At 44.4% G+C, this 25,159-nt stretch overlaps 1 protein-coding gene across 5 annotated transcripts; it reads left to right on the plus strand.

Annotated features, from left to right (window-relative positions):
- The first annotated feature begins 387 nt into the window (after positions 1 to 387).
- Positions 388 to 25,140, plus strand: mical3b (microtubule associated monooxygenase, calponin and LIM domain containing 3b). 5 transcript variants are annotated; one of them, XM_056367953.1, is made up of 33 exons: positions 388 to 495; positions 1,321 to 1,680; positions 1,798 to 2,005; positions 2,084 to 2,197; positions 2,306 to 2,407; positions 2,724 to 2,879; positions 2,955 to 3,055; positions 3,835 to 4,092; positions 6,186 to 6,301; positions 6,383 to 6,509; positions 6,633 to 6,726; positions 6,887 to 7,034; positions 7,139 to 7,335; positions 7,902 to 8,002; positions 8,079 to 8,141; positions 8,349 to 8,528; positions 9,825 to 9,911; positions 14,191 to 14,274; positions 15,090 to 15,252; positions 16,858 to 16,961; positions 17,505 to 17,577; positions 17,727 to 17,892; positions 18,481 to 18,683; positions 18,787 to 18,855; positions 19,498 to 20,163; positions 20,241 to 20,329; positions 21,384 to 21,434; positions 21,561 to 21,806; positions 22,195 to 22,288; positions 22,395 to 22,445; positions 22,870 to 22,969; positions 23,091 to 23,164; positions 23,737 to 25,140. In XM_056367953.1, exons 2-33 carry the CDS (start codon positions 1,417 to 1,419, stop codon positions 23,919 to 23,921), a joined length of 4,734 nt encoding a protein of 1,577 aa, XP_056223928.1. In that variant the 5' UTR covers positions 388 to 495; positions 1,321 to 1,416; the 3' UTR covers positions 23,922 to 25,140. The 5 variants fall into 5 exon arrangements, with proteins under 5 accessions (XP_056223928.1, XP_056223929.1, XP_056223930.1 ...); XM_056367954.1 differs by having other exon boundaries at positions 9,828 to 9,911; XM_056367955.1 differs by lacking the exon at positions 21,384 to 21,434.
- The last annotated feature ends 19 nt before the right edge of the window (positions 25,141 to 25,159 follow it).

The following is a 25,159-nucleotide window of genomic DNA, read 5'->3' on the forward strand; positions in this document are numbered from 1 at the left end:
TCTTTATATTTTTATTTACTAAAATTAAACTCTGTTCAACAGTAAGTTACATTAATTTAATTAATTAAATTCTAAAGTTTCTAATACTCTGTGTAGAATTTCATATCAGAAAAAACCTAAATGTCTGAAACTATAAAAATAAATCAGACAACTCTGACTCAATCAGTTGATTGATCAGCAGCTGGAGGAGAAAACGACATTGCCTCACAGAGAGAGTTTCAGCAGTCACACTCATGGTGGCGCTGCTGCGTCTGAAGAGGATGAAGATGATCTCTGGCTCCTGATCTCCTCTCGTTAATCTCGTAAACTCAAACACTCTGCTCTGGTTACAGATTACTGTCTGTTCTCAGGGGGGTGGAGTCTGCTCTCGACTGAGCCCGCCCCCTGACCTCAGACACCTCAGACGCACTGTGTGTGTGTGTGTGTGTGTGTGTGTGTGTGATTAAAGTGGATTTAGTGTTGGACTGAGCAGCAGACAGTGAACAGTTTGGAGACGTGAGTACAAACGACTCATTTCATACATTTCCTTCACCTTTATTTTGAAATGTTTACAATCAGCTGATTACAGGGTGAGCTGTGAGCAGGAAGTGGAGCTTTATTGTGACAGATTGATGAAGGTGGGCATGATGTTTGTCTCTGACAATCATGAAACCGACTCATAAAATTTGTCTTATATTGTGTTTAACAGGTAAATTAGATGAGATGTTGCCATGACAACCTGAACACCTACTTCATCACTGAGATGAAGTAGGTGTATGTTGTATGTTTTTACCTGTAGTTTAAGACAAACAAACAAATAACAGGAGGAGTCCCCCCCCTTCTCCACCCCGAGTCTGGTTCTGTTGGAGGTTTCTTCGTGCGTGTGTGTGCGTGCGTGTGTGTGTGTGCGTGTGTGTGTGCGTGCGTGCGTGTGCGTGTGTGTGTGTGTGTGTGTGTGTGTGTGTGTGTGTGTGTGTGTTGGTACTTGGTACAGATAGGTCTGTTCTGTATGAGCCTCTTTGTTTCTGTCCACACTGACTCACTGTGACACTGACAGAGTGGTGACTGGTCATGTGACTGGTCATGACCAGTGACAGAGCAGCTGATGTGAGGGGAAGAAGAGAAACATGAAGAGTAATGATGAAGAGACAGTTTAAAATTGTGCACAGCTAAATGAAAATAATTTGCACAAGCTTCACTTACTCAGAGATGAAGGCCATGAGATGTGGCTGAAAACTTAGAGTAACTGGACCCTGTGCTACATCATCATCAGTCTGAGTCCAGACTGGTCCAGCTGTGGTTGTAGAGTATCAGATGTTTTTCCACTTCCTTTCCTTTCAGTCTCTCTCTGACGTCAGGAGGCGAGCTGGAGTCTGTCAGTGACATCATCAACAGGTGACACCCTTCCCATGGTGCCCTGCTTCCTCCGGGGTCGCCATGGGAGACGAGTCTTACCCAGAATGCCGAGCCCAGGAGCTGTTTGATGAGTTTGTGTCAGCGTCGACCTGCAGGGCGGCGCTGCGGTCCTTTGGCCAGCTGTGTGAACATCTGCAGCTGGACCAGAGTGCTGCCGAAAGGCCGCTCTATCGACCAATCAAACACCGCCTCAACTACTGGAGGGCCAACGCTCTGTGGGCGAAACTGGATCGTAGGGCTGCTCAGCAGGAGTACCTGAAGGCCCGGGCCTGCAGCGGCACCACGGTACACACACACACACACACACACACACACACACACACACACTGTACACTGTATATAAACATGTACATCACTGAGTGTCACTGATTGGTGGACGGTGTCTTCTCTCTGATTGGTCAGTGTGTGATCATCGGGGCTGGGCCCTGCGGTCTGAGAACGGCGGTGGAGCTGAGCTTCATGGGAGCTCGGGTGGTGCTGCTGGAGAAGAGAGACTCTTTCTCCAGGAACAATGTGCTCCACCTGTGGCCCTTCACCATCCATGACCTGCGGGGCCTCGGCGCCAAAAAGTTCTACGGAAAGTTCTGCGCCGGCTCCATCGACCACATTAGTGAGTCTGTGGTCTGTTAAACATATCTGTCACAGCAGCTGGACCCTTCCATCAGCACCGCCTGTCTCCTGTCTGCAGGTATCCGTCAGTTGCAGCTGGTCCTGCTAAAGGTCGCCTTACTGCTGGGGGTCGAAGTCCATGTCAACGTGGAGTTTAAGAACCTGGTGGAGCCTCCAGAAGACCAGAGACACAGTGAGGACTCAAGTTCTTCTATTGTTTATAAATGACCTGTTGGTTTACCTGCTTGTATACATGTGTACCTCTGTACCTGTTTACCTGTGTACTTGTGTACCTGTCCAGAGGAGGGCTGGAGGATGGAGGTGAGTCCAAAGTCTCATCTCGTCAATCAGCTGGAGTTTGATGTGATAATTGGAGCAGACGGACGCAGGAACACGCTGCCAGGTACAACAACACACCTGTATACAACACAGACAGATACCTGTCTCCAACCAGATGTTAATCTACTCAAACCTGATCTGACAGCACTGCACTGTGAGCATCTTCATCTAAGTTCATCAAGTCCAGCTGAGACTGAAAAGTCAAACTAAATGTTATCTGAGTCTCTTTTCTCAAACTACAAACCTGATTCTTAAAATCTCACATTTGTTTTTCTAACAGTCGTGATGATCGAGCATATTGATTTAATTCAAACTGATCCCGTCTGTACGCTGTCTTCTGATTGGACGGATACTGACCCATCTCTTGTCTTTGTGAGCAGGTTTCAGGCGTAAAGAGTTCAGGGGAAAGCTTGCCATCGCCATCACGGCAAACTTTAAGAATAGAAACACCACAGCTGAGGCCAAAGTGGAGGAGATCAGCGGCGTGGCATTCATCTTCAACCAGAGGTTCTTCCAGGAACTACGACAAGAAACGGGTCAGTTTTTGATTAAGACTCGTTAAGTTAATGACAGAGACGTCTGGTCTGTTCATGTTAAACTGGATCTTTCAGGGATCGACCTGGAGAACATTGTCTACTATAAAGACGACACGCACTACTTTGTGATGACGGCAAAGAAACAGAGTCTGTTGGAGAAAGGAGTCATCCTGCAGGTAGAAACACACCTAGACACGCACCTGGATACACACCACGAAGATACGCGCCTGGATACACACTATAGAGATACACACCTGGATACACACTACGGAGATACACACCGGGATACACACTATAGAGATACACACCTGGATATACACTATAGAGATACACACCTGGATACACACTATGGAGATACACACCTGGATACACACTATAGAGATACACACCTGGATACACACCAAAGAGATACACACCTGGATACACACTATGGAGATACACACCTGGATATACACTATAGATATACACACCTGGATACACACTATGGAGATACACACCTGGATACACACTATAGAGATACACACCTGGATACACACCACGAAGATACACGCCTGGATACACACTATAGAGATACACACCTGGATACACACCAAAGAGATACACACCTGGATACACACTATGGAGATACACACCTGGATAGACACCAAAGAGATACACACCTGGATACACACTATGGAGATACGCACCTGGATAAACACTATGGAGATACACACCTGGATACACACTATAGAGGTACACACCTGGATACACACCAAAGAGATACACACCTGGATACACACTATGGAGATACGCACCTGGATAGACACCAAAGAGATACACACCTGGATACACACTGCAGATTTAGTACAGGTGTGCTGTTGCTTCAGATATAGTCATGTCAGAACATTATGAAGAGTCAGAGTCTGAACTCACCTGATGGAGGTAAAAACCTTCTCTTCTCTTCTTCCTCCTTCAGGACTTCGCAGACACCGAACAGCTCCTCTCTCGGGGGAATGTGGACCAGAATGCATTGCAGGCGTATGCCCATGAGGCTGCCAACTTCTCGACCAATCACCAGCTGCCATCTTTGGATTTTGCTATGAACCACTACGGTCAACCAGACGTCGCCATGTTCGACTTCACCTGCATGTACGCGTCCGAGAATGCCGCCATTGTCCGCCAACGCCACGGACACCAGCTGCTCATCACGCTGGTGGGAGATAGTCTGCTGGAGGTGAGACAGGTGGAGGGACAGAGAGATAATCCGATAGACCGTTAAGTAAAATAACCTTTATCTCTGACCTCTTTTCTCTCTGTCCTCCTGTGTGTCTGTCTGTCTGTCTGTCTGTCTGTCTGTCCTCGTGTGTGTCTGTCTGTCTGTCTGTCTCTCTGTCTCTCTGTCTCTCTGTCTGTCCTCCTGTCTGTCTGTCCTCCTGTCTGTCTGTCTCGCTGTCTGTCTGTCCTCCTGTCTGTCTGTCTGTCTGTCCTGCTGTCTGTCTATCTGTCTGTCTGTCTGTCTCTCTCTCTGTCTGTCCGTCCTCCTGTCTGTCTGAGTATGACATATTGTCTGTCTGTCTGTCTGTCCTGCTGTCTGTCTGTCTATCTGTCTGTCTGTCTGTCTCTCTCTCTGTCTGTCCGTCCTCCTGTCTGTCTGAGTATGACATATTGTCTGTCTGTCTGTCTGTCCTGCTGTCTGTCTGTCTTCTTAAAAAGCCTAATCTTGACCCCTCAGTTTTATCAAACTTTAGACCTGTTTCCAATCTGCCCTTTCTTTCTAAGGTTTTAGAAAAAGTTGTTTTTATACAATTAAAGTCCTTTCTTGAGGATAATTCTGTTCTCGAAAAGTTTCAATCTGGGTTTAGGGCTCGGCACAGCACCGAGTCTGCACTGTTAAAGGTGCACAACGACATTGCTCTGTCTGTGGATGCCAAGTGCCCTGCTGTCTTGGTGCTGCTTGATCTCACAGCAGCATTTGACACGGTGGACCATGCAGTCCTCCTGTCACGTCTTAGTAACTATGTTGGCATCCACGGCACTGCATTGAAGTGGTTTTCGTCTTACTTGTCCAGTAGAACCTTCTCTGTTATGGTTGGTGACCTTTCCTCTTCCAGCGCTCCCCTCTGTTCTGGAGTCCCACAAGGATCTATTATTGGCCCTTTACTCTTCTCATTGTACATGCTACCACTTGGGTCAATTATAGCCAGGCACAACCTTTCGTTTCACTTTTATGCAGACGATTTACAAATCTACCTGCCAGTGAAGCCTAATAGTAACAGTGCTCAATGTTCTCTGTTTGATTGTATTGCTGACATTAAGCAGTGGTTGGCACAAAATTTTCTTCATCTAAATGATGATAAAACTGAATGTATTGTGTTTGGGGATACTGTGACGGCTGGCTTTGGCACCCTGTCTTCAAAGCTCAGTCCAACGGTCAGAAATCTGGGAGTGACCTTTGACAGTCATCTGAGGTTTGACAAACAAATTAACAATGTTGTCAGGACTAGCTTTTTCCAGTTGCGTCTCCTGGCCAAAGTTAAAATGTTTTTAAGCCGTCACGACCTTGAGAAAGCCATCCATGCACTAATAAGCTCAAGGTTAGACTACTGCAATGCGCTTTATGTCGGTGTCTCCCAGTCTTCTCTCGGTCGCCTTCAACTTGTGCAAAACGCTGCTGCCCGTCTTTTAACCAACACTAACAGACGGGTGCACATCACTCCTGTTCTTAACTCTCTTCACTGGCTGCCTGTCCGTTATAGAATCGATTTTAAACTTTTATTGTTTGTTTTTAAAGTTCTCAACGGCCTTGCCCCATCGTATTTATCTGATCTTTTAACTGTCCGAAATCCTGGTAGACCTCTGAGGTCAACAATTCAACTTTTGCTGGAAGTGCCCAGATCCAAATACAAACACTGGGGTGACCGAGCCTTTTCTGTTGCTGCCCCTAGGCTCTGGAATAAGCTCCCCACCGAGCTCCGTCTTATTCCTGACCTGGGCCGCTTCAAAGCTAGCTTAAAAACCCACCTATTTAGGATGGCCTTCAATACCTAGTAGTATGACGACACTTTTTACAATCTTTTCTTAATCAATTTTGTTGTATTTTATTGCTCTTATTGTTCTTTTATTATTATTATTTTTTTTTAATTGTTTTCCATTTATTTATCTCTGCACTTATTATCTGTTGTAAAGCACTTTGGTACACCGAAAGGATTGTTGTAAAGGGCTTTATAAATAAAGTACATTTACATTACATTTACATATTGTCTGTCTGTCTGTCTGTCTGTCTGTCTGTCCGTCCTCCTGTCTCTCTGTCCTCCTGTCTGTCTGCAGCCCTTCTGGCCGATGGGGACCGGTGTAGCTCGTGGGTTTCTGGCTGGTCTGGATTCAGCCTGGATGATCAGGAGCTGGTCTCAGGGAGCAGCTCCTCTGGACGTGCTGGCTGAGAGGTGAACAGACTCACCTGGACAGGACACACCTGTCTGACTCACCTGCTATCACCTGTTACAAGGTCTCTCCGTCTCTTTCAGAGAGAGTTTGTATCGTCTCCTCCCGCAGACGACTCCGGAGAACATGCAGAAGAACATTAGCCTGTTCTCTGTAGATCCAACGACACGATATGTCAACATCAACCATCTGACCATCACACCTGCTCAGGTACACTCTGTCACACACACCAGGTAACTCCAGGTAACAACAGTGTGTTGTGTTCACTGACTGTTGTTGATTTCCTCATCATAAAAACATGTTCATGGATGAACTTGTGTTTTTTCTCTTGAGGTGAGACACCTGGTGGACACAGGAGAGAAGGCGGGGCTAAATACAAACTGTGGTGACATCATCCGCCTGCCCTCACCCAGATTCCCCAGAGAGGGTGAGTTCAGTTTATCTTTAATCTGATTGGTCCTCTGCTTCCTCCCTCTCTTTACCTCATAGTAAAGCTTTAATCTGATTGGTCCCCTGCCTCCTCCCTCTCTTTACCTGATAGTAAAGCTTTAATCTGATTGGTCCTCTGTCTCCTCTCTCTCTGACAGAGTCCTTCTCTCAGTCCAATCAGCTGCTGACTTGGTGTCAGGAACAGACTCGTGGTTACCGTGGCGTTGCCGTTGATGACCTGACTACTTCCTGGAAGAGTGGCCTTGCTCTGTGTGCTCTGATCCACAGATACAGACCTGACCTCATGTAAAACACCTGAACTGTTAATGAAGCAGACACCAGTAGAAATGAATTAATGAAATGGAATGGAACTTTTGTTTTTTACACCTGAGTGTTTCATGTCTCCTCAGACACTTTGACTCTCTGGATCAGTCGTCTGTGGAAGAAAACACTCGTCTGGGCTTCGACATGGCTGAGCGGGAGTTTGGGATTTCTCCTCTGATGACGGTGGAGGAGATGTGGTCTGTAGGAGAACCAGACTCTCTGTCTATGGTCATGTACCTGAGTCAGTTCTACCAGCTGCTCAAAGACTCTCCACCCCCTGCTGGTGAGACGCCACAGCTGTCTGTCTCCTGTGGTTCAGGGACGACGTTTTATCTTCAGGAAAATATTCACTGACTCAAAAACCCTCAAACTTTAAAAACAAGAGTTTTACTGTTGAATCTTAATGAAGAAATAGTCTGACCCAGATCTCCTGTGTCTCGGTGTGTCTCTGTCTCTCTTTTTGTCTGTGTCACTCTTTTTGTCTCTGTCTCTCTGTTTGTCTCTGTCACTCTTTTTGTCTCTGTTTGTCTCTGTCACTCTTTTTGTCTCTGTTTGTCTCTGTTTGTCTCTGTCTCTCTGTTTGTCTCTGTCTCTCTGTTTGTCTCTGTCACTCTTTTTGTCTCTGTTTGTCTCTGTCTCTGTCTCTCTGTTTGTCTCCGTGTGTCTCTGTCTCTCTGTTTGTCTCTGTCTCTCTGTTTGTCTCTGTCTCTCTGTTTGTCTCTGTTTGTCTCTGTTTGTCTCTGTCTCTCTGTTTGTCTCTGTCTCTCTGTTTGTCTCCGTGTGTCTCTGTCTGTCTCTGTGTGTTTGTGTCTGTCTCTGTCTTTCTCTATTTGTCTCTGTGTGTCTCAGGCTCGTTGTGTCACAGCTCTGACCTGAGGTCAGCTCTCATCACTCCGGCCTCCCTCCTCAGCAGACTGGGACACAGTCCGTCCAGGAGAAAGAAACCGAACGTACCTACAGTTATCTACAGTAGATATAGAGTGTTATTAATGTGTCATACTCAGCTGTTTACCTCTGTATCTTTAGGAGCAGATCGATGCTGCAGGTAAAAGGAGGAAGACCAGTCGGCCTGGTCAAGAGCAGCACGAGGTCAGTGTTTCTAACAAGCTGAAAATAAACATAATTTTTTTATGTTAAAGAAAATAGTTCAATGATGGAGAAAGAGTAAAAGAAGAAAAGATGCAGATTAGATTAGATCGCATTAAATCAAATCAGATGAGAAAATGATTTGACTGATATAAATGAAAAAATGAAAACATATCAGAACCAACACACCTGGACGGTTCTGTTTTCAAGTCATGTGACCTAAATGGTGACGTCGAGAGCCAGATGTGTGACGAGGTGTTTGTGGGCGGGTCCAGTGGATCCAGAGTTCGTCTGATGGCCAATCAGCTGCAGGCGAAGCTGGACGAGAGCTCGTCTACCTGCAGGAGTTCTTCTTCTTCTTCTTCTGCTGTTGCGGCTTTACGTCGACAGGTGAGTTCAGTCTGACATCAGACGGAGAGGTTTCTGATTTCTGATCAATTATAGCGAACTTCCTGATCTAACAGAGACAGACATCAGATCGAACAATATTTAACATTTGTTCAAACAACACGTGAGAGTGCAGAGTGAACCCTGTCGTCCAGGTGTGACACTGAACCCCGCCCCGACACATTCAGACATGTCTCAGTATTACACTGTTTGATGAAGTCGACGTGTGTCGGACTGTATTAAATACTAGGACTCAACAACAACAACAACAACAACAACAACAACAGTTTATGTGTCACTTCTGGTGTTGGCCAGCAGGGGGAGGTGTTGTCCAACCCTGCAACCCCCTCAGAGTCTGCAGACGCTGCTGCCCAGCCACCATCATGGAAACCGGTAAAAACTCATAGACAGTAGAGTTCAGCAGAGACCAGTAGAGTCCAGAGACCAGTTGAGTCCAGAGACCAGTAGAGTTCAGTAGAGACCAGTAGAGTCCAGAGACCAGTTGAGTCCAGAGACCAGTAGAGACCAGTAGAGTCCAGAGACCAGTTGAGTCCAGAGACCAGTAGAGACCAGTAGAGACCAGTAGAGTTCAGTAGAGACCAGTCGAGTTCAGCAGCGATCAGTAGAGTCCAGAGACCAGTAGAGTTCAGTAGAGACCAGTAGAGTCCAGAGACCAGTAGAGTTCAGAGACCAGTAGAGTTCAGTAGAGACCAGTAGAGTCCAGAGACCAGTAGAGTTCAGCAGAGACCAGTAGAGTCCAGAGACCAGTCGAGTTCAGTAGAGACCAGTAGAGTTCAGTAGAGACCAGTAGAGTCCAGAGACCAGTAGAGTTCACTAGAGACAGATGAACCCTCAGGGTTTTAGTCCCCTACAGGACTCAAACAGTGCTGGATCCCTGACGACCTTTAGACAACAACAACAACAACAACAAAAACAACAACAACAACAAAAGCTTCTTTCCCATGAATAAATGAATATATTGATCTGATCAAATCAAAGAGTGAGGGTCTGTAATCTAATTCAAACAGTGAGGAACTTGTTTCAGCTGCATCTGACTGTTAAACATGCTGCATGCTGGGTAACAGACACAACACAGTTTGTTAAAAATCTGAGTTTAATTTGATCAAACCTGAAACTTGAGAGCAGCCGACACACATCAGATAACATTACAGTGTCTCTAAAGCCGTGGTCTGGATCCTGACCCCTGAATCCCTGAATCCAGATTCAGTGCTCCACCTCAGTGACCCTCTCTGTCCCTCTCTGTCCCTCTCTGTCCCTCTCTGTCCCTCTCTGCCTCAGAAGAAACGAACTCTTCAACAGGAACAGATGAGTTTTCGGTTCAAAGAGAAGCTCAAGTCTCAGAGTGTTGACACCAAGGATGAGCAGGTACCATGCTGCGGTGCACTGTGGGTGACGGTGCTGTGTGTTGTCAGATCCTGGATCTGTGTTGTGGTTCTCAGGTTCAGTCTGACCTGAGATCAGCGGCCGCTCTCTCCTCAGGCTCCCTGGTATTTCCTGGTATCAGCAGCTGAGTGCTCAGTGTTGTAGTGAAAGCTCTGAGGGCATGTTGGTTCATGTGATGAACTGCAGATCAACAACAAACTGTCTTCACTCAGTCACATGAATGGTTTCTATTGAGAGGAGAACTGACCTCAGATCAGCCTGCAGCTCTCACACAAACTACTGAAGGGGATTCATGTGCTGACTGAGCAGCTGGACCTGCTCCAGTCTTCAGTAAACTGCTGTTTTCACACCTGACACAGTGAGTACACTGTGCTCTGTTGTCATGACGATGAACCTTCAGTTCAGGTTGATGTTTATTTGTCATCACATGTAAGAAATGTGGGTTAAACCAATGAGATGTGGACAACCTGTAGCATCCTGTAGCTGGATCAGTGTGAACCAGAGGCCTGTATTACGATGCAAGATCAACACACCCAGGTTAACGTTTAGTTATCTGGCTTGACTGAACCTAACATTGACCTGATCACCTGCACTACGAAGCAGGTTATCACCTGGCTCAGTTAACCCTGGATTTACCTGTCCAGGTACGAGCACCTTCACGTGAAAGAGGCGCAGTTGTTAATTATAAGCAGCATTGTCTGAACCATGAAATAAATTCTTAGTATGATATGAGAAGACATGCTGACACCTGCAGAGAAGTTCAGTTATAGCAACGTCCAACAATGACATTCAACAAGGTGACATGGAAACAATCATATATTTAAACAATCTAAATATAATTTCTGTTAAAGTCAGACTAAAGATATAATGTAAATAAGAGCATGAATTATCATCATGTTGATGATGAACAAACTGTTATAAACAGGAAGAGGAGAGGAGAGGAAGAAGAGAGGAGAGGGAGAGGATGAGGAGAAGAAGAGGAGAGGAAGAGAAAGAGGAGAGGGAGAGGAGGAGAGGAAGAGGAGAGGAAGAGGAGAGGAGAGGGAGAGGAAAAAGAGGAGAGGAAGAAAAGGGGAGAGGAAGAGAAAAAGAAGAGGAGAGGAAGAGGAGAGGGAGAGGAGAGGAAGATGATAGAAAGAGGAGAAGAAGAGAGGGAGAGGAGGAGAGGAAGAAAAGGAAAGGAAGAGGAGAGGGAGAGGAGAGGAAGAGGAGAAGAAGAGAGGGAGAGGAGGAGAGGAAGAAAAGGAGAGGAAGAGGAGAGGAAGAGGAGAGGGAGAGGAGAGGGAGAGGAAAAAGAGGAGAGGAAGAAAAGGGGAGAGGAAGAGGAGAGGAAGAGGAGAGGAAGAGGAGAGTAAGAGGATAGAAAGAGGAGAAGAAGAGAAGGAGAGGAGGAGAGGAAAAAAAGGAGAGGAAGAGGAGAGGAAGAGGAGAGGGAGAGGAGGAGAGGAAGAAAAGGAGATGAAGAGGAGAGGAAGAGGAGAGGGAGAGGAGGAGAGGAAGAAAAGGAGAGGAAGAGGAGAGGATAGAAAGAGGAGAAGAAGAGAGGGAGAGGAGGAGAGGAAGAAAAGGAGAGGAAGAGGAGAGGAGAGGAGAGGGAGAGGAGGAGAGGAAGAAAAGGAGATGAAGAGGAGAGGAAGAGGAGAGGAGGAGGAGAGGAGAGGGAGATGAAAAAGAGGAGAGGAAGAAAAGGAGAGAGAAAGAGGCGAGGAGAGGAAGAGGAGATGGAGAAAAGGGGAAAGAAAGAAAAGAGGAGAAGAAGAGGAGGAGAAGAAAAGAGGAGAGGAAGATGAGGGAGAGAAAAGAGGAGAGGAATAGGAGGAGAAGAAAAGAGGAAAGGAAGAGGAGGAGAGGAAGAGGAGGGAGAGAAAAGAGGAGAGGAAGAGGAGAGGAGGAAGAGGAGAGGAAGAGGAGGAGAGGAGGAGTTGAAATGTTCATTCTAATGATGAAATAATTAACAGTGAGACTAATTGTTCTAATCAAAGACATCAGAGGTTCAGGTTTCTCTCCAGTCGTGTCACAGTCTCCTCATGTTGTTCTGAGCTCAGTGATGAAGAGGAGAGTAAAAGCTTCATCACTGGCAGGAATCCTCCATTAAAGAATGTGTGTTCAGGTCAGATGAAGCTCTGACAGTCATTAGATTTTATTTAGTGATAAACTGTGAATTCTGCAGAAGCTTTGGTTTAAAACCAGAGACACATGGAAAGACTCAAACAGGAAATCTGTTCCACTGATCTATGTTATATCTACTGATCGTTATTATTGATCACTTCATTGTGAACTCTTTTGTCCCTGTCAGGATCCTGTAGGAATGATGACTCGTTTTTCCAGTGATCTGATTGGTCAGTAGTTTGGCTGTTGACAGGTTTTGCTCTGATCCTCTAAAGTTGCACTGGAGCAGGTCAGGAGTTCAGCGTAAGTTACCATGGTGATTTACCCCGATAACAAGGGAACCACCATCGTAGAACTGAAAACCCAGAGTTACACCTGAAGTTACCTGATGACCTCAGATCCTGCTTCAGGCCTCAGGGGTCTGTCTTTTGTCTGTCTGTGTGTGTGTGTGTGTGTGTGTGTGTGTGTGTGTGTGTGTGTGTGTGTCCGTGTCCTGACCCACTTTCCAGTCCAGACTCCAACAACTTCAGAAAACTTCTTCATTTTGACACCACATGAGCTGCTAATACTCACAACACAACAGAAGTGTTTCCAGGGGACACCAACAAGTGACGGACCTGAAGGCTAAACTAACAGCTAACAGCACATTTTTGAAATAATATCTCAATCATGTGATATTGACGTTACAAAAAACTAAACAAACTCCCTTTTAGCTCATTTTCCAACACTGCTAACAGTTGTCTTTATAACGTCAAAATTCAGGAGGCATCGAAAAACAACTTTTTTGTGTCCCCTGGAAACACTGCTGTTGTGTTTTGAGTATCCTCAAACTGATGAAGATGTTTTCTGAAGTTGTTTGTGTTTTGCCTGTTTGCATGTGTTTTCTTAAGTTGTAGTACGTTGAGCTCTCAGGGCCACCGTCATTTTCAAACTCAGTTTGTATCTGCACTTTAGGAACCAGGTTCCAGTCCCCATGTGAACCAGAAACCTGATTTCTGTAGTCAGGGAAGGGGGTTAGAGAAACCTGATTTCGACAGGTAGATTTCTCCTGGAGAACAGTGATTTAGTTTTGAACAATCTGAGTCTGAATCAGTTTCATAGACAGAGAATGATCAGACACAAGAGGAATTTATTTCAGCGTTGGTACAGACTAGAGATAAACATTATAACATGATACGTTCAGTCTAACTGAAACCCTCTCACTTCCGGGGCTTCCCTACACTCAACAGACCCATTCCCAGTAGGAGCAGATGGGTTACAGATCCACATGTTCATGTGGTCTGCCTGAGGCCTCATAGGGACTTTCTACAGATTTACAGCGTCCAACCACCTAATTACGACGTGAGTATCATTAACACTCATGTGAAGTTAAAACTTTACCACAGGGACCCAGACCTGGCGTTACGACTGTTGACCAGAAGTTAGACCAGGTCTGTTCAGATCTAGGTCAGTTGAACTGTTCCGTCTTCAGATAAAATCCTGTAGTGTGTGATATGTAAAGACTCTTCAGTTGCTGTGATGATGTCACCTGTGTGTTGCCAACAGAGACGTACAGGTAGATAAACATCTTTACCTGAAGTTAGATTTGTGTTAAAGACTTCACTCAGGTCCGGGTCTCTCCGTGGACTCTACAGTCCATCCAGGATCTCACAATCCAAGTTGCTGCTGCTGCCGACAGTCTTTGGTACAATATCATGTGACAATCAGCGTTCTCTGTGGATTTGTGGGTCATTTGTGTCCACCTCCAGAGCTTCAGTGGTTCAGGGTGTCCTCTGGTGAATGTAGTCAGTCAGAGACCAAAACACCAGAGACATGTTGGTTTGTCCCTGAATCTTTCAGTTGGTCTTCAGGTTTGTCCCGAGCTTAAGAAAAGCAGCTGACCTGCTCATAACCTGCAGAAATAATCAGTGTGAATTAAAGACTGCTCAGAAAAATACTTGGACCCCGGTTACACGGTCAAGAGTTAGTATCCATGGAAACAATGAGTTCACACTTTGCTGAGTTTTGAATTGCTGAACCATTCCTCTCAGTGTGCAGGTTGGTGGGTCGGGTCATCCGCAGAATCTGAGCTGGACTTGGTTCTGTTCTGTTAGTTTTCTCATGTGTGTCTGTTGTGTCTGTTCTCTCCCTCATGTCTGGTGTCTGATCAAAGTGTATTCAGATGTACACTGTTGGAGTGAGCTCATTGGCTGAGCAGATAGCCAATCGAAGTCAGCCACAGGAGGAAGTGAGTTCGGTAAGATTCTTATTCATTCACCTTCTTCAGGTTCGTTCACATTAAACTTCTATCTCTCAGTCACTTCAGCTAAAAACCCGCTTGTCCAGGATGAGAGTCCTGGTTCAGTAAAGTCCACTTACCTGGAGTTCTGGAGCTTTTGTATAATGAGTTCAGAACCACGAGAAGGGAGCTGTTTAGCAATTTAACTGATTCAATCAAACTGAATCAAACTTGATTTTTAAATAGTGGTCGAAGAAGACGAAGTGCTAAACAATTTCATGACAACTGCGTAAAGAGTGTTTAATAGGGTCAAAAGCTCCTGAACAATTCAGTAAGTGGACCTTGAGTTCAAAATTTCTTGTTGTTTCGATGCACTGTGTTTGGAAATGGAAAAGTCATTCTTCCTGTTTACAGTTAGTGATTGATCTGATCAATATTTATATTATATTCATAATGGAGAGTATTCAAAGCCTTCACTTCAGTAAAAGTATCAGTACCACACAGTAAGAATACTTCATTACAAGTAAAAGTCCAGCATTAGTAAAAGAGGTGACAGTAACGTCAGTGAAATGTACTTCAGATACCAAATGTAAAAGTAAACACATTAAATAATACAAAACTTCTTGTATTATATAAATGATCTATATATTTCATTGATCAGAAGTCTAATGTGATCAGTACTGTGTGACTTCATACTCTTACCTGTCAGATTATAACAGGTACATTTACCAGGATAACAACTAACATGGAATTAATTCCATCAGACAGTTTCATAAAACCTGATGGTGACATCACATCATCCCCAGATTAACACGTGAATTTCTTCTCTACAGTTTGCAGTGAGCTGCAGTGACGTGTGTTTCCTGTGTAAGAAGAGAGTTTATGTGATGGAGCGTGTCAGTGCAGAGGGATTGTTCTTCCATCGCAGTTGTTTCCAGTGTGATTACTGCAGCAGCACACTCAGACTCGCTGCATATGCCTACGACCAACACAGCGGTCAGTTTCATCTCTTCATCATGATAACTCAGTTAAAGGCTCAGTTTACCCAAATCACAGGAAGTCATTCTCTCTCCCTTTATCCAGTCACATAGTTCATTTAGAGAAAAATGGAGTTCAGGTTGTGCTGCTTCATATTTAATTTATTATGATAATGTAAGTTATTCAAATGAAGCAGCTTCACATAGAAAAATGTTAGATCGGATGGAAAGTGAAGACATATAGAGTCACTCCTTTAAATCTGTCATTGTTTATTTCGTCACCTCATTATTTTTCCCTGTCAAAGTTTAAAACGAACCCTGTGGGGTTTCATGCACTGACATGTAGATACATTCAGCTCTTTGTCAGGCTGGTTAATAACTGAACACTGTGGACTCATGACTGCGGCCTCTGCTCTGCTGCCGAGCTGCAAACATACCGCAGGGGGAATAACGCTTCATTATGTACATCACCATGTTAAATGGATCTCAGATTGCTCTCTATTTTCCATGTGTAATAAACACTGACAGATTCTTAATGGTGCTGTTCACCCTTAATAACCTGATTACATACATGAAGGCAGGTTTATTATTTCATAGTGCATCGGCCTGATGGGACAGCAATGTAAAAGGTGAAGTTGTCCAGTAGTGCAGTGTGCACTCTGACAGAGCTCCAGTATCAGCCTTCAATTCTCCTGATTCAACAAGCTCAGTTCATTCGAGCTGATATAATATATGGAAGGATGGGACACTGCACTGAAGGATGTCCTCACCCAGTGGCTTAGTCACCAACAGACTCTACAGGAGGCCGAGGAAACCTCTGCACTGATGTCCGTAGAAAACCTGATAAAGTCCTGAACAGGACGCAATGTTGGATCTTGGACTGTGACCCGGGGATGGAACAATTCCACGCCCGCCACCCCGCCACCCCCCCCACCCCCCGTTTAAAGAGAAGATCCTCTGTACCAGCTGTGTTCTGCCGAACAGTGTCAGTACAATAATAATAAATACATTCTGTATGCTTATAACTGATACTTTAATACTTGTACTGTATTCTCTAACCACACCCAGCAGTGATGTTACCATGTACTGGAGTACACCTGTGCATCACTGCAGCCAGGTGAGAGGTCAGCAGGTATAGAGGAGGCTCCTGTCAGTCCATCAGACTGATTTCACACTCATCACTGCTGCTGCCCAGGGTCGTCTGATTACAACCACATGATGGTGTCATGTGACCTCTGAGTGTGTGTGTTCCTGTCAGTGTGTGTGCTGCAGTGCGTTAGAGCCTGGAGCCTCGACCAACCTTCTGTGGTCGTCTATCTCAGACTGTGGCTTTATGTGTGTTGCTGCTGGTGTGTGTGTTGGTTTATTTTTATATCACAGAGTGTGTATTGTGTGTTTGAGCTTCAGGACAAACGAGATCTCCTGTTTGTTTGGATAAAAATCTCAGCGGCCAATCAGAGCAGAGAGTTTGAAGTCTGAGGCAGAACATGATTTGAATGTTGGTATAAAAACCACATGAGGTTCAAGTCAGTGATCCAACATCTGGTGATGGAGATAATCTGAGCTGCTGTGAACATCTGTCTGAACACCTGCCCTGATGTGTTTTCCTTCTGTTGTGTCTCAGGGAGGTTTTACTGCCTTCAGCACTTTGACTGTCGTCTGAACGCCACGACCGTGAGGAAGAGACCGGCGCCATCTGACAGAGCTGCTTCACACCGAACGTCTATAGTAAGAAACCGGAAGGTTTTATGAAGGAAACAGTGTTAATCAGTGAAAGTATTTATACTGTTAACGAGTTGGTTACTGAAAACAGATGAACTGTCAGTTTGAGAGTAATAAATGAAAGCAGTTAAACTGTCCTTTGAGGAGATGAAGGGACTGAGATTTCACAGATTTTCACAGGTTTGTGACTGAAAACAGTTGAAGTGTGAATACATCAGTTCAACATTTTGAAATGTCAGAAACTGTGAGTAGTTGAAGTGTCAGTTAGTGTGTATGTGACAGCAGCTGTAACATAAGTGTTGGTCTGTGAAAGCAGCTGAAGTGCTGTGTTACCTGACTGGTGACAGGTGAGTTGATGAGAAATAAAAGTGTTGGTGGTATCAGAGGATTCTGGCCCTGGTCCTGGTGTAGAGTCTCTGGGTGATTGACAGGTGGTCATCGGGGTGTAACTTGTTGTTTTCCTGCAGGTGTCTCTTTTGTTGTTGTTGACAGACAAATCACCTGATGTATGATCACTACACTCACTGCGTATGTTTTTTTTCCCTGCAGGCGTCTCTAGCTTCAGCTCCCTCGCTCTCCTCCACTGACTCTCTGATCTCAGCCGACCACCGCCGCCCGTCAGGTGAGCTCTCTTCACCTGCATCGTGCTTTCAGTCTTCTTACCTGTTCACACTGAGCATGCTCCTTAAACTGGAATCAATGTGGGCTTTAGTGTGTGTGTGTTTCTGTGTGTGTCTGTGTGTGTGTGCGGCTGTGTTGGGGTGTTTGCAGCGGTTTCTGTGATGGCGGCGATGCCTGAGAGGGTGGAGCTGGAAAACTACCGACGGAGCTCCACCAAGGCAGAGAAGGAGCTTGAGGAGGAACCCAAGGAGGTCTCTGAGGAGACCCTGAACTGGTTCAACCTGGGCGTGGAGCAGAAACACAACCGCAGGTCCAGGTTAGAGAAGACCGAGCTGTATGCAAGGTCATTAGTGACAAAAACACATGAACTGGTAGAATTAAAAAAAAACAAACGTTGAACTCAAACCAACTTTAAGTTAAAATTTTAATGAAATTTTAAATAGAAACGTTTTAATTGAAATTGTTCATTATTCCACATTTATGTCAGGGGTGTAAAATATAAGTCAAAACTGAAAATGGCTTCACTGTATTTTTACATTGAAATTATGAGTGCGACTTTGTAAATCAAATGTTCGGGCCAGTAGGTTCATGTTATTTTTAAATTTACAGTTATGAATTTTAATGTAAAATGAGTCTAAGTTGTGACTTCTTAAATCACATAAATGACTTTTTTATGTCAGTATTGTGACATTTGATTTTATGTCAAATTTATAATTTACTTAATCAATAGTTTGACATGTTTTATCATCACTATTTTTGATTAAAGCTTTGATGTTCCATAATTTGGACACACAGTAAGTGTTTTACTAACTTTTCATTGATTAATTTTCCTTCCAGTACTGGTCTTCCATACACACCCCTCCCCCCCCCCCTCCTCTGTGTGACCTTGTTTTTCTGTTTTCAGTTCAGAGTCTGAGATGGAGGAGGAGGAGGGGGAGAACAGAGGAGGAGGTCGACATCGTGTGACTTCAGAGGAGGCCAGAAGTTCATGGAAGGAAACTCTGCAGCTTCACCTGAGAAACACCCAGGAAGAGGAGGGGGAGGAGGAGGAGGGGGAAGTAGAGGAGGATGAGGAGGCGGGAGGCAGTGAGGTGGAGACCAGCGACGGTGAGTCTCAGTGTGAATACTTTGTTGTTTTGTTTGTGATGTGTTTTTATGTAGTGTACGTGTGTTGTAATGTGTTGTGTCATGTGTCTCCCCCTGCTGGTAGAGGGGGAGTACAGCCCTTGGGAGATGGAGCGTCGTTCAGGTCTGTGGCTCCTGATAGAGGAGGAGACAGGTAGAAACCAAAACAAGCTAAACTCGCTCATGTGACCATTTAACAACATTAAAATTATTTCACTTTTAAACTTGTTTTTTATCATTGTTTTATGTTCGTCCTCAACTTCATCACTTTGTAACTGTGTTTTGAAAGGAGCTATATAAATAAATCTTATTATTATTATATTATATCATTATTTTCAGCAGCGTTTGTTGAACACAACTTTATTTCTGTTTACTGATGGTTTAAGTTACACAGACGGTAAAAGTTTTTACTATGAATCCTGCTTCATTAACACAAATGTGGTTCTATATGAGATTTAATGACATGAATAAAGAATAACAGATTTAAAGTTCTATATCATTATTATTATTATTTATACAGTAGATCTTAAATGGAAACATGCAAATATAAATAATGATGACTTTATTTGTATATGATTTATGATTTATTTATGTCACAATTATTGATTATTGAAAACTGATTTAAAGTAAACAGTGATTAAAAAGTGTTTGTTCTTTTTTGTTTTTTGAACATTGTTTCAAATTCAGTTTGATTAAATAGTCAGTTCTACGTTATATATTAGTTCTTCTTCCTCTAACATCCCAAACTAACTCTTGTTTTCTTTTTCTCCCCACCCCTCCCCCCTCCCTTTCCCAGAGGAGGACCTCACTCCTGGCGTCTCTCAGAGTCCCTCCCCAGCTGAAGGAAGTGACATCACACACTCTGTCACACCTGTGGAGCCGGACTCCACCTCCAGCCTGTCATCATGTATCACTTCCTCCACACCTTCATCTGTGACTCCGCCCCCCTGCACCACAACCTCCACTGCCTCCTTCATCGCCACACCTGACTCCACCCACGATGAGGGCAGAGACACAGCTCTGCCCACACACCTCACACCTGCTATCGTCACGGAAACAGTTGCCCAGAGACATGTCCCCCGACAACCTGTTGCTGGAGGGCGGGGCTCGTTCGATGACATCAGTCCTGAGCTGCCCCCGAAGAAGCCCCTACTGTTGCAGGAGAGAGGGGCGGGCACAGATGAGGAAGTGGCGGAGTCAGAGTGGATGAGGAGGAGGAAGAGACATAAAGGAGCTCACAGCCTCCCCCCTCGCCTCCTCCTTCCCCCTCTGCAGGGCGGGAGCGGGGCTCTTCTCCTCCAGCTAAAGGGTCTCAGGGAGACTCTGCCTCCCGGACAGGTGGAGGTGGAAGGAGGCGGGGCCAGAGCTCTGTGGAGGGCAGTGTTCTCTGGAAACAAGAGGGAGAAGAGAGGCAGGACTTTACCTCCAGAGAGAGAAACAGCCAATCAGAGGAGAGCTAAAGGTGATGATGTAATAAACACCCATTCAGACAGAGTGAGGTCACTGTGATGATGTAATAACAGTACTTCCTGTCTCCAGATGTGAGAGGAGGTCTGAGTCTGACGGAAGAGTCTGAACTGGACTCGTCCACTCTGCTCCAGAGATGTTCACTGACACCCAGAAACAATGTAAGACTCAAACACATGACAGCTTTCAACATCGTCAACAACTTCACCGACACAACACTGTACCACACACCAACCAATCAGAGTAAGGGTTAGGGTTAATAGTGGCCCAGAGTTGAATATGTAAAGTTTCTGAACACCTTCAGTTCTCTCTACCTCTGGTCTATAAGTCTTAATTATCAACAGTATCAGAGGCTGCACCTCTGTGCTGAGTGAAGGGATCAGACTATTACCTGGATAACTGTAGATATTCGGAGGTGACCTGTCCTGTCTGGTGTTTGTAGCTGCGTTTGGAGCTGTTTGACATCACAGCTGAAATTCAGAGATTCACAATAAAGGAGGAGGAGGAGGAGAACCAGGAGGTATCAGCTGTTGTGTTTTATAGTGTTGTGATGGTGGTTAAGTCTAAGTTCTATGACTAGCAAACTAGAGACTGAATGAAGCCCTCTGCCGTGATCATAGAAGAGATTTTACCCACAAACCTTAGCTGCAGAGGTGAGACTAAAGACTTGAAACCCTGACTTATCTCAGCTACCCTGAGACACAACTTGGCCTTTTTTCAACGGACTCATCTGACTTGGCTTGCTAATTCTACCTTAGACTTGTCGCCTGGGACTTGTCTCCACTGATGTAAGACTTGAGTCTTGATTCGAGCCTCGTCTCGACTGATTTAACACTTCATTTAAACTTGTCTTGACTGACTTGAAACTTGACTTGGAATTCGATTAACTAAAGATTAATCTTGACTTTTTTCTGATTGACTTGAGTCCTGGACTGATCAGGATTCACCTGGGATTTGATTTAAACTGTCAACTGTCTTGTACTTGTCACCGCTGACTTGGCTGGTCTATTCTCTTAAACTCTTAAACTTGTCTTTGCCATCTTAAAACTGGACTTAGACCTTTGTCAACTGACTTGAGACTTGACTTGGACCTGCCCTTGCCGCTGAGGACTTAAAAACCTTAGCGATCTTAGTATTTTAATTCATTTTTATTCAACTTGTGTGTTTTCCATCTTAATGATTGATTTTGACAACATATTTCTTCTTGTGTCTCAGCCTGCGTATGTTCCTCATGCTCTGGCTTTTAAACGATCGTACGCCATCAAGGTACAGTCAGATATCGTCAGTACTGAGGGTCTCAGCAGGGTTATAGTTTCAGTCTAATCATCTAAAGTCCTCTCACACTCTGGTTGACTGTAATTTCATAAAACTCTGTTGTTTGTATCGTTCCAGAGACGCTCTGTGAAGGACAGAGTTCCCCTCCAGGACTCTGATGGACAGTCCTCTTGTCCCACAGAGGTTGTGGGGGTCCTGGTCCAGCCCAAAGAGCCGTCCAGTCTGAGTGTGAAGGAGACCATGTTCCAAAGAGGACAACAGGACGAGGACGAAGACCTGGATACAAAAATCACCCGACGAGTTCAGAGAGCTGCTCGAAGACAGGCCAAACAGGAACAGCTAAAGAGACTTCACAAGGCTCAGGTGAGTTTACCTGAGGACAGAGACAGTCATGGACACATGGAGGTCCAGCTCGAAGTCCCGGGGGTTGGAACCACAGCTGTCAGGGCTCAGACTAAATAAACTGAACCTCGGGTGTTCTCTCAGGTGTTCGCTCAGGGGTTCTCTCAGGGGTTCTCTCAGATGTTCTCTCAGATGTTCTCTCAGGGGTTCTCTCAGATGTTCTCTCAGAGGTTCTCTCAGATGTTCTCTCAGATGTTCTCTCAGGTTATCTCTCAGGTTATCTCTCAGGGGTTCTCTCAGATGTTCTCTCAGATGTTCTCTCAGGGGTTCTCTCAGGGGTTCTCTCAGAGGTTCTCTCAGATGTTCTCTCAGATGTTCTCTCAGGTAAGAGTCTGTGAATGTGTTTCAGATGATCCAGAGACAGCTGCAGCAGGTGGAGGAGAAACAGAGGCAGCTGGAGGAGAGAGGAGTGATGGTGGAGAAAGCTCTCAGAGGAGAAGCTGGTACAGATACTGTATATATACACACTGATATAGACACACAGACTGTATATAAACACATACACACACAGACTGAATGATCACCTTAACTCACCTGTGTTTGTGTCAGATTACTGGGGCGAATCTAACGACAGTCAAGACCTCGACCTTCACTTGGGAGGTTTGTTCACTTTCTGATTCTTCTTATTAAACTCATTGTACTGTAGGTTACTCGAGTATACTGCACTTTAACTGTGGTTTCCTGCAGTTTCCTGTAGTTTACAATAGTATATTATTATAGTATATACCTTTTTCTATCTTTACTGTTCTATACTATACCACACACTGCCATACCATGGGTAGGGTTACTATTCTGTACCATATACTTTTGTCCACTATATTACACTATACTATAAAATACTGTAGTATACAGTTATACCATAAAACAATATACAATATAAACTACTCCTGCAGTATACTATATTTTATACTATATCGAAACAGTTGAGATGATACTGTATACATACAGTTCCAATATACCACGTTTTTTAGTTTTTTTTAGTTTCATCATTATCATACTACAATATACAATACTGTCTCTGTAGGACTGGGTAGACTGGATAATCCGGCTCTGATGCAGCAGTGGTTCCAGCTGGTTCAGCAGAAGAACTCTCTGGTTCGATATGAATCTGAACTCATGATATTGTGAGTATCTGACCTTTGACCCGCAGTTTAAATCCAGGAGAAATTGGTTCAGCAGGGATGTGGTCATCAGGACTTGACCCTAGATCAGGGTTCAGATTTTGACCCGTGTGCTGTGTTTCAGCGCTCGAGAGCTGGAGTTGGAGGACAGACAGAGTCGACTGCAGCAGGAGCTCAGAGAGAGGATGGCAGTGGAGGGTAAGACTCATTAACATGACTGATTAAATCAAGCAGGAATTCCTCTCAGCCTCTGATTCAAACCTTTAAACTCTATCATGAATCTCATACAAATATGAAACACATGATCCTATAGCAGCAGAGGATTAGGGTTGGGCAGTCTTTCTATATTGTGGTGTTGGTACTTTTGCTTTAATAATTAAGTATCAGTTGAATGAGTGGCAGGTTAATGTGAGCTAAGAGCAAAGACTTAAAAAACATTAACAGTGACCAATTAACCAAACTGCAAAGAAGTCAAACAGAAACCTGAGAGATTTGTTTTCGACTGTAAATATGAAGATTCATGGAATTAGAGTCAATAACATTCATAGAAAATCTGTTAAATTTAAATTATATAAAAATTTAAATGTATCTAATTCAGAATTTGCTAGAGAAATAAATGTGTAGAAATGTTAATGTGACAGAAATAAGACGGTATCATCAGTGAAGAGTCAGATATTTCTGTCTAATGGTTTGATGCAGACATAAAACACAGTTACTGGATCTAATGTGTGTGGCGTGGTGTTGTGTTGTGTGGTGTTGTGGTCATGCAGACCACCTGAAGGAGGACTGGCAGCTGGTGGAGGAGCGTTTGATCCTGGAGGAGATGTTGGACGTGGTGGAGCAAAGAGACTCTCTGGTGTCTCTGCTGGAGGAACAGAGACTGCAGGAACGGCAGGAAGACCAGGACCTGGAGGAAGTCATGATGACCCGGGGACTGGGACTCAGCTGGAGCTGAAACTGGTCTGAACTGGTCTGAACTAATCTGCAGGTACTCTGCTGGACTTGAGCCAGTCTGGACACCAATACTATGCTAACCGCTGTTCTTTGACTTTTTGAGAATTTGGTCCAAAACTGAAGTGGACTCATGGAGACCAAACCCAGAACAGACAAGTATGAATCCATTTTCAAAAGCGTAAGAACAGAAACAGACCTGAAGACAGCCAGAGACGTGTTTGTCCCATCAGCTCCTGTGAGATTCTGATTCCAGATTACAGTTGAACTGAACTCTACGGTACCAGATAGATAATGTCCTCAGTGTCCCAGAGCAGAGATAACAGTTTCAGACACGTCTCAACTGGTTCTAGAGGACAGACCACTTCAGAGACCACGTTGACCCTCAGTCCATCATATTCCAATCAAATCCCCCACTTAGAGCCCAGATTTAATTCCATTAAGAAATTCTATTCCTGAAATTATCAACCCCCCCACCCCCCACCCCCCACCCATATTCAACTCATCCTGTAAGTGACTAACTTTAACTAGTTAACTGAGTAACTTGAACTGGTTAACTCAGTGACTCGAACTGGTATACGGAGTAACTTGAACTTGTTAACTGAGTAACTTGAACTGGTTAACTGATTAACGAACTATCAACAGAGTAACTTGAACTGGTTAACTTAGTGACTCGAACTGGTTAACGGAGTAACTTGAACTGGTTAACTGAGTAACTTGAACTATTAACAGAGTAACTTGAACTGGTTAACTGATTAACTTGAACTGGTTAACTTAGTAACTTGAACTGGTTAACTTAGTAACTTGAACTGGTTAACTGAGTAGCTTGAACTAGTTAACTGTGTAACAAACTATTAACAGAGTATCTTGAACTGGTTAACTTAGTAACTGGAACTGAGTAACTTGAACTAGTTAACAGTGACTTGAACTAGTAAACTGAGTGGTGATCAGGTTTTAGGTCCACCACTGTAGCGATGGCAACAGTTTGAGCTTTAGAACTAAATGTTTAGCAGTAAATTCTGAGCTGTATTAAAGTAGTTGTATTGATTATTGTGCCAACACCATCAGCTGTTGATCACCTGTCTGCCTTATCTCATCTCCACTTGCCATTGATCAATAACTGTTTATTAATCCTCTTCCTATGAACATGTTGATGTCATGTGATGAGCAGGTGGTTATTAATGTGACTAACTCTAATGGTCTAATAAAGACTTTAACTTTGATCCCTCTGGTCTGAAATTT

The sequence above is a fragment of the Seriola aureovittata genome, chromosome 22, assembly GCF_021018895.1.
Source record: "Seriola aureovittata isolate HTS-2021-v1 ecotype China chromosome 22, ASM2101889v1, whole genome shotgun sequence".
Lineage (NCBI taxonomy): Eukaryota > Metazoa > Chordata > Actinopteri > Carangiformes > Carangidae > Seriola > Seriola aureovittata.

Excerpts from the sequence above, each read along its gene's own strand:
- mical3b (XM_056367953.1), top strand. The coding sequence starts at position 1,417 with ATGGGAGACGAGTCTTACCCAGAATGCCGAGCCCAGGAGCTGTTTGAT. Across the intron at positions 9,912-14,190 it reads TTGACACCAAGGATGAGCAG|TGTATTCAGATGTACACTGT; the intron begins GTACCATGCTGC and ends GTCTGATCAAAG. Across the intron at positions 18,856-19,497 it reads CCTGATAGAGGAGGAGACAG|AGGAGGACCTCACTCCTGGC; the intron begins GTAGAAACCAAA and ends TCCCTTTCCCAG.